Consider the following 9,393-nt stretch of genomic DNA (forward strand, 5'->3'; position numbering starts at 1 on the left):
CCTGATGGCCTTATGGTGGCTGCCGTTAAATTGAGAAAGAGGGGTATGTGGATAAGGAAGTAGAAAAATAATCCAGGCTTGAGAGTTAGGATAGGAAATAACTTGGGTGTGGCTACCGGCACAACACACATCATAGATGAAAATCCTACTAAGTTGTTGAGGGAGTTATATTGGAGAAATTGATAAACCTTGATTTTAAAAGTCTTTTTTCATCACAGCATTAAAACAATCCTTGGACCCTTAAAAGTTCAAGGGCAAGAACTAGGTTACAAGAGACTTACAGCCCCTATGGAGGCCACACTTTCCAAGACCTACTTCAGGCCACAGAAACAATAATAATGGCAGAGCTGAAAGTGTGGAGAACAATGAACCAGTATATTCTTCCCACAGAGAAGAATCAGGGCCGAATCCGGGGATTTCACCTATTGCGACAACCACACGCCTGCTTGGTGAAATTTTATAACTACTAAGGACCAGTGACCATGGTGTGTCTTCCACTGTTACGTTTTCCAAATGGGAGTTTTACTGTGGTTGTTCTGCCCTGCTCCAATACAAGAGTGGCAGATAATGTGTCTTTTGGGGCTCACAGGTCCCTGGCCCATGAGGATCCACACTCAGCTCCATGGATAAAACTGAGCTTCGCCCAAAGATCCTGAACTTTAAGAAGGAAACAGTGATCCGACAGAACATGGATTCCACTCTTAGGGAAAAGAGAAAGTGTTTTGTGTGTAAGAAGAAGGGTGCACCAGATAATTGGTGGCTGGAGAGCCAATGAGACATCTGGCCAACAATATATGGGCACAAGTGACATAGGTCCCTTCCAGCCTATACCACCTTTCTTAAGATCCTCTACACTCACATTCTTCCTGTATTTATTGGCTGGAGGAATGTCCAAGGAATGGACTGAAGGCCACATGTTGAAGATAACAAAGGCAAAATCACCTTAATCACTCTTGGTACCTAAATGACCCTCCTACCTCCTCCCATCCCACTCCTCTCCCAATCAGAGTTTAAGCGAGTAAGAAACAACTTTTGATTGTGTTAAGCTCCTAAGATTTGGGAATTGTCTTTTATAACAGCTGATGAAACTGTAACAATTATAACATATAAAGCTCTTAAAACAGTGCCTGGCATATAACAAGCTATACACGTGCAGCTATTACTATCACAATACCTATTTTACAGATAGAGAAACTGCAGCTTACAGGTGTGTCTGACTCCAGAGTCAATTACTATTATATTTACTTAGATGATAATCAGACCAATTTCATAGAAGAGTTTGGTGCCTGGCTCAAAGCCACAAATAATAAACCACTTAGAGTCTTTCCTCCTATTCAAAGACCATCACCACCCTGTCCTTGACTCCAGGTCTCCAGGTTGGTCCCTCATTGTTTTACTTTATTGTTATTGTTATTTTACATGTCAGAAAACATCCAACTTGCAAATACTCCAGCACTGAACTGATAAGTCCGCACAGAAAACCAAATAACCCTCTCCTGACCCAAATTCTAAGTTTTAATTTATATTGAGCCAATTAATTAAAAACGTGCTCTGTGAGCACAGACGCTGCTATGGCTGTCTCTTGACATAGCTTTTGCTGTTCCTCTTAAGAAGCTGGGTTTCTTCTGTGACATTTTTGGTCCAGCACAGCAATGCTGCACCACGGAACAGCACGATCAGCTCAGGGACAGGAAAGCTGCTGAGCAAGCATTCAGTGCAGAAGCAGAGCCTATCTGGCAACAGAAAGCAAAAGACCTAAAAGCCAACCTACCACTAAGCCAGTGCTGGCAAGGCAAGGGCTCGTGTTAATTAATGTTTATAAAGCGACTAGAGATCCCTGACATAACAGAGACTATTCAAAATCCCCAAAGTTTTATTATCACCAGCCCAAGCAATGTTTTCTAAGGAAGGCATCATTATCAAGTGCCTACTATGTAGCAGGCGTCTTCACACACTCTATCTGATTTAATCCTTGTAATCACCCTATGTGGTAGGCTTAGGCTTTCTTCCTTTACTCATGCCTTCTTCTTTTTTGTAATTCTCACTGTACCGATGAGAAAACCAAGTTCAGCAAAATGAAGTCACTTTCCAGAAAGCGACAGAGCCAAAATTTGAGGCTAGATCTTTCTGAGTGTAAGCTCTTTCTCTCTTTCCCTTTCATCACACCACACTGTCTCTTCCAGTCTTCCTTTCCAACTCTTTCTACATTTAAAACAAAATTTCAATCAGGGAAACCTAAAGCTTTTTCTTTTATGTCTTGATTTTACTGAAGTATATTTTGCAATACAGTGAAATGCACGAATCACAGGATAAGCTTGACAAATGCATATACCTCTGAACCTACACCCCTGTCAACATTAAGGGACCACCCCAGAAAGTTTCCTGGTGCCCTGTCACTAAAAGTGTCTTTTAAATTGATAAATACAGCAAATAAAATAAGCTACTTTTCTTTGACCGAAACAGTCTTTTTATGACCGTGGCTATGGGACTGTGCCCATGGGGGTCAGGCCCTGAGGTGGGTGCACTGAGTTGTTTGGTGTTGGGAATACTAAAGTGGAGGATCCAGTTAAAATTCTGTGTCCTGCTGGCTCCATCCACACTGAGCATTGGGGGATGAATTGATTTGGATGCGACAGAGATGAAAGATGCCATTGTGCCTGGATTATCACAACTATCATCATTTTATCCCCTCTCATGTGTCAGGCACCAGGCTATAATACCCATAGACACATTTAATCCTCATAATTATTACCTCGATTTTACGGCTGAGGAAACTAGGGCTCAGAGAGGTTAGGTAACACACCTAAGAACACACAGCTGGAAAATGACAGCCTTGAAATTCAAATCCAAGAGGTCCAACTTCAAAGGCCATTCCTTTAGTAACTGCATTTACAGATACTGATGGGTAAAGTTTAAATATGCTGGTTATATTCATTCAACGAATAGTACAGAGCATCTACAAAGCGCCAGGCACTGTGCTGGGTGACATGGAAGGAGAGACAAAGATAAATGAGAGTGGAGGAGGAGATGCATCAAGGAAGCCCCCACAGGGGCACCAGGAACATCATTCTTGGGCCAAGTCTTCAAAGATGAGTAATAAGTGGCCAGCTCTGGAGTAGTTTAAGATACAATGACTAAGACACACAAAGGCACAGTGAAGTACTTCTACCCACTCCTTATTTAGCTTTAGCAAACTCCATCAAGTCAACTTTTAAAACCCCACAGAAACATCAGTGGGGTCTCTTGGCTGTCACCCAGCTCTTCCAAACAGCTGAAAAGCAACGTAAGAAAAAACCCAGCTCTGAAGGGTTTCTACATCACCACCAAGTTCATGCCCACGACAAGCCCATGCGTGCGATTTCTGAGAGCCACTAAGCCTTCCTTCGCTTAGAGCCAATTATCTTTTGTTTTTGGAGTCCAGTCCCATGTGACTGGTTTCATGATTCCTCTGCCCGGGCAGCTTAGCCGCAGCAAATGAAAGAGGTGGGCAAAGGCAAAGACGGCAGCAAGAAGGGGCAACTAAAGACTTGGAGCCGTCGTTCACAGCAGTCCCAGCTACACGGCAGAGGTGGGGAGGATCGAGGGAGCCCAGGGCTTTGAGGCCAGGCTGGGGCAATAGAGTGAGGCCCTGTCTCTAAAGAACAACAACGGAGAGGGTAGAAAAACCTGAAAAGATGATTCAAGAAACTCAAAAGGCAATGGCTTCTTTCAGGACACCATTGTGTAATACAGCACAATAGCTTGCAAAACTCAACAGGCATCTAATAAGCTCCAACTGTGTACGAGGGCCTCTCTTAGGCTTGGCAGAGGATGTAAAAACACGTAAAATCCACTTCTGCCCAGTTCAGTTTGGGAGGAACAAAAGGCATATGAATTGGGACAGGAAGAATGTCAGCTGTGAAGGGTTCCTGTTCAGTCGTGCAGGAAAGGAAGGACAGGCAGAATGGCCTGAAGGCAGGGAACTCATCTGTCACTATAGAGGCATATGGACAGTGGTTAAGGGTATGGACTCTGACTGTCTGCATCCAAATAAACAAGACATTTAAGTTCCCTGTGCCTCAGTTTCTTCCTCTATATAATGGGATAATATAACACTTGTACCCCCATAATACGCCAAAATAAAAATAAATTTTAAAACATAGTAGTATCTTTTGAAGAGAATGTTGAGGATAAAATAGTCAATATACAGAGCAGTGCTGGATACATGTTAGTTATCACTTCTTACCCAGCGCTTGCTCAGTCCCTAGCATTTAGAAACTGCTCAATAAGTATTGATGAACAAATGAATTCACAGATGAATAAATTAGTGATGCTACTGAGATAAGGGTGGAAAAAATCTATTATGTAAGTTATCCTCTCCTTAATAAGTCTTGCAGATCAGAAAGACTGTGTGCAAAATAGTTTAAGAAATAGGTTTGATGTTTAATGTATGTTTCAGATACCAAAGGAATTAATCACTCATTCTCCAACTCTTCTGCATAAATGACCTGCCATTTTAAACAAGCCCAAATGAAAGAGAGAGAAAGATCCCAATGAAATTGCATCCCCAGGGAAGGCCGAAGGGGCCCTGAAACCCAGGAGTTAAGCTCCACAGTGTGGGAAAGGCTCTGATGGCAGCAACCCCAACCACCACACACTCACCCTGCCCAAAACCAACCCTGTGGTCTTCTCCTTCCTTAAATTATACTTCCTCCAAAACGGATAAACACAAAAACTGTCTTTAAAAGATGTTAAGGATCGTAAAAGTAAAACCGATTTGAAAAGAGCACCTAGGGGTGGAATACGGATCTACTGCTCATTTCACAGATGAGGAGGACTGAGGCCAAGAGAAGTGACAGTGACTAGCTCAATGTCACAACTTCAAGAGAATGGCAAAGACAGAGGCGGAGCCGGGTGCCCGGATTTCCAAATCAGAGCTTGTTCCTCTCAAAGAGAAGTAGTGAGTGAGAAAACGGAGGAGGTCCCAGCCCAGAAGGTGGGTAAGGGGTAGTCCAGGAGTCAGGGACGACTGTAATGAGAGAAACGGGCAGCACGCAGTGGGAAGGAAATTAAGCCTTCCGTGCTGCTAGGTGGGGGTAGGTTTCCAAACAAAGAACAATGCAGTCCAAAGCGCCCGGGTTTTCCAGGTGAATCCCCTCACTCTGAACAAGCACATACAAAGTCCAGCACCTTCTCCCCACGTGTTTCCACCTTGGTCAAGACTGCGCGTGTGTGTGCGCGTGCGTGTGTGCATGGCCTCAAAGATACCCTCTCTTTGGGGGTTGTGCCCTGGGCTGGCAGCAGAGGGGGGAGGGCTCTGGCAAAGAGATCCTGAAGAGTCCCGAGATCAGCGCGGACCCCGTCCCCCCTACACACACACACACACACACACCCCCACACACACACACACACACACCCCACACACACACACGCTTTGCTCCCTCCTTCCCCTCCCCCACCGATGATCAAATCCAGGTGAAGGGACCGCGAGCTGCAGGATCGGTTCCCCAAGGGCTTCCGCTGGAGCCAGGCGCCCCGCGCGCACGTTCGCAGGCACACTGACACACGCACACACACGCACACTCGCATGCACACACTCGGCACCGCCCGCCGTATCTCTCGCACAGCCCGGGGGAAATAGACAGGCAGCAACATGAATGAATCTGCCCAGAAAGACTGCATTTCAGCTGCAACCACGCAACCTCCAGCCAAACCGCCGAATATGTAACAAAGTTTTATTTCGCTTTTAGAGTCTCCAGTTACGCTTCTACCATTTCCTGTGGAAAATTGAAGCTTTGAAGTGTCTAGCTCCGGCTTTCGCAGACAGGCTGCACCGCCAGCGCGGGCTCTCGAAAACAAGCGCCCCGGCCCCACCCCCTCCGCCGGCAGAACCGCGGGTTCAAACCCCCCCACCCAGCTCAGGCCTCCACAACAGGAGGGCGCGGAAAGCGGATGGCAGAACCTGCTCTAGACGACGCCCCAAACTGACAACCCCCTGCAGAACCCCACCCCACCTCCATCGTGCCCGGGTCCCCAGTGGCGTTCTTTCACCCAAGTGGTGACAGCTGCAGCTCCCTGCCAGAGGGAACGCAGAGCGGCAAGACTTGGGAGGTCGGAAGTGGTGGCTATGGCCATTGCACTGTCCCCACCAGCTGTGTGCTCTGCCCTCCAAAACTGCCCCGTAAAAACTTGGGATCCACGCGTCTTCCCGCTCCGCCGTCTCACCACACACACCTCTCCCCGACCGTTTCCAGGCCCTCGAGCGAGCTCCCACCATTGTGCCTTTACGACCGCCGGGCCCCTCCCTCCCCGGTGCACCAGGTGTCCCCAGGGGGGTTGTGGGGGAAGTAGGCGCCCTGGGCAGCGGAAAGAGGAACCCGTCGCCTCCCAAATCCTAAGGAGCCAAATTCGTGTGCCCAGGAATGTGGCATTTTCAAGGTCAAAACAGCAGTTCTCTGCTAGAAGATATAGAGTAAGCGCAATGGAACTCAAACTTGCTCAAAAAAAGGGTGCTGGGTTTCGCCCGGCCCCGCGGGAGGCGGCCGCCGCCCCGCCCTGCACCGGGGGCGGAACCGCGCGCTCGGGGACCAGGGACCTCAACAGCCGCGTGAAGTAAGCGGAGCCGGAGTGCAGGATGGAACAGGCGGGTTTCTGGCCTCCTCCAGCCCGGCCGCCTCCTCCGAGGCTTGGGACAGTAGCGGGTGGCTGGGAAGACGCGGGAGGGGGACGCGAGACAAACTTGCGCCAAGAGTTGGCCAGGTTGGGTGGGCAGGAGTGGCACCGGCGCGGCCACTTACCGCTGGCGTTCTTCCCGCAGATGAGGTGCTGGTAGGGCTGCAGGAGCCCCCAGATCTCGGAGTCGTTGTTGACGGTGTGCTCCAGGGTCTCCACAGTGAACTTGGGCGCCTCGTGGAGCGCGTGGTGGTGGTGATGGTGGTGGTTGGCGGCGGCGGCCGGCGGGACTGCGGCGGCCGCGGCGGCCGGCGGGGCGCAACAGCTGCTGCCCCCACTGGCGCTGCTGGCTGCGCTGCAGGCGCCGCCGCTCGCCGCTCCTCCCCCGGGCGCCTCTCGCTCCTTATCCGCCGCGGGGGCCGCACCGGGGCCCGAGGCCGGGCCTGTGCCGGAGCCGGAGCCTGAGCCAGGGCCGCTGCAGCTCCGGGGCAGCCCGGAGGCCACGACTCGCGCGTAGATGTCCCGGAAGAGGCTCTCCATGCAGGCTGTCAGGTAGATGGCGGCGTGCTCGTGGATGCGCAGCGCCACGCGGCTGTCCACCATCCAGCGGTACACGCGGCCCACAGAGAAGGTGAGGCCGCAGCGCGCCGACTTGCCGCGGCCCAGGCGGTCGCCGCCGGCGCTGCTCATGTTGTAGAGGGACAGTGCGGCCAGCGCGGCCGCTGTGCAATGCGCCGCCAGGCCCCAGGACAGCACGATCTCCATGGCGCTCTGAATCTCGTACTTGGTGCACTTGGCGAAGCGCAGGCTCAGGCGCTGCGCCTCTTTGGCGATGCGCACCAGCGCCCGGCTCACCAGCGTCGACAGCTTGGCCAGCGCGTCCTTAGGCAGGCCGCCGGGGACCGCCGGGCCTGCCCGGGGATCCCGCGAGCGCAGCAGCAGCGCCTCCAGCTCCTGGAGGGTCCAGGGGACCTCGTCGAGGTCCGGCAGCAGCCGCGGGCAGTGCTGGCCGGCGCAGTCCAGCCCCTCGGAGTCTTCCACCAGGGCAGTGTTGACGGTGTCGAAGCTGTTGTGCCGGCTGTGCATGGAGTCAGCTAGAGGCGGCCAGCAGCTCCCGCCATACGGGGACGCCGGGTGCGAGTCGGAACAGCACAGAGACAAGTTGGAGGAGCGCACCGAGTCCGCCGCGCCACCATACCCCGAGTCCAGCGTCAGATCCTCCAGCGTTCGCACCACGGGCTTCTTACCTCTCCTGGCCATCGCTGCGCCACTTCATGCTGCGGCCGCCCCGGAGCCAAGGGAAGGGAGCGGCGAGGGGCGGCGGGCGCCGGGGGCGCGGGGAGAGCCGAGTCCGCGCCGCCTCGGCTCACTCTTCCACCAGCTGCTACTACCAACTATTACTACTTTGGGCTGCCTCCGCGAGCCGCCGCTGCTGGCATACACAGGGCAGACCCCGGAGTCATCTTCCGGAGTCCGCGCCGGAGCCGGAGCCGGAGCGGGAGCCGGGGCGCACGGAGGGGCGAGCCAGGCCGGGAGGGAAGCTCCCACTGGGACGTGCCCCTTTCTTCCAAAATAAAAAGTGTCTGGACTGCTCCTCGCTGGGCCTGCCTGGGCAGACGCCGCCGGGCGCTGGCCACAGTGTTCGTAGGACGGAGACCGCCCCAGGCGTCGCCGCCGCAGCTCGGCGAGCAGCTGGCTCCGGGCTCCAGCTCCCGGCCCGGTCGCGGCGCCCGCCCGCCCGCACTGAGGCGCAGCAGCTGCCGCGGCGACTGCAAACCTGGCCGAGCCCCTCAAACCCGGGCGGCCGGCGGGGCGGGCGCATGCAAAGCAGGGCCGGCGGAGAGCCAATGGGATCGGAGGATGTTAATTACCTCGCCTTTTTTTTTTTTTTAGAATCCCTCCTCTCCCCGCGGCCCCGCCCCTCACACACGCGCCGGGCGGCGAGCCGGGCTGCAGGAAGTGGGGAGCCGCGGCTGGGAGTTGGGGGACCCGTGGGAGCGTACGGGCCCGGATGCCGCCCCCCTGCTGCTGTCCCTGCCCGGGAGCTCCCGGCTTTGGTACCGGAATAGGAGGGTGTAGGTTGGGCGGGTGACCTGCCCACCGAAGTGTGCTCCCCCCAGCGGTTCCCAAAGTGTCTGCCTGAGGGTCGCTCTCGGCCCCTGCCTTTCTGATTTCACTTTTTTTTTTTCCTTTAATACCTGAAGCACGTTTTTCCTTCCTGTCTCTACTCCCCCCACCCTTCAGGTACCCAGACCAATTCATGTGGCCCTCTTTCAGCCCGGGTTTGCTCCGGCGTGGAGGGAAATAAGCCCGGTGAGCTGAGCCCAGGGACACCACCGGGAGGCCGGATCTCCGGGCATTAGCCACCTGCCACCAAGCCTCATTAACCAGGTTCCTTTCAGTGGCCAGCGGGACCCTGCGTCCCTCCGGCAAGTCCTGGGGGTGTGCTGCAGAGAGGGCTCGGGCTCAACTCCGCTGTCCTGCTGGGCATTGTTCCAGATAGCTCAGCCTTGAAAGGGGTAAATTTGCTCAGAGAATTTTCTTTTTTGACTAAAGATAGAATATATATGCGCGACTTAAGGGCATTTCTGTGTCAAGTGGCATTGTGCCGTCTACTTGTCTGTCCCCACCCTCAGGGACGGAAACTGTGTATCTTAGTCACCTGGGGATCCCCATCTCCCCACAGTGTGTCTCACCTTAAGAAGTCCCCTCCTACAGGAAGCCCACCCAGATACCCCAACA

General features: G+C 53.3%; 1 protein-coding gene across 1 annotated transcript in view; it reads right to left on the minus strand.

Annotated features, from left to right (window-relative positions):
* Window positions 1-8,443, minus strand: part of ABTB3 (ankyrin repeat and BTB domain containing 3) — a 287,877-nt gene extending 279,434 nt beyond the window's left edge. Inside the window, exon 1 of the mRNA XM_012772781.2 lies at window positions 6,777-8,443. Coding sequence (XP_012628235.1) covers window positions 6,777-7,911 — 1,135 coding nt within the window. The 5' untranslated portion in view covers window positions 7,912-8,443. The remainder of the gene's footprint in view (window positions 1-6,776) is intronic.
* Window positions 8,444-9,393: the final 950 nt, after the last annotated feature.

The sequence above is a fragment of the Microcebus murinus genome, chromosome 10, assembly GCF_040939455.1.
Source record: "Microcebus murinus isolate Inina chromosome 10, M.murinus_Inina_mat1.0, whole genome shotgun sequence".
NCBI classification, from domain to species: Eukaryota; Metazoa; Chordata; class Mammalia; order Primates; family Cheirogaleidae; genus Microcebus; species Microcebus murinus.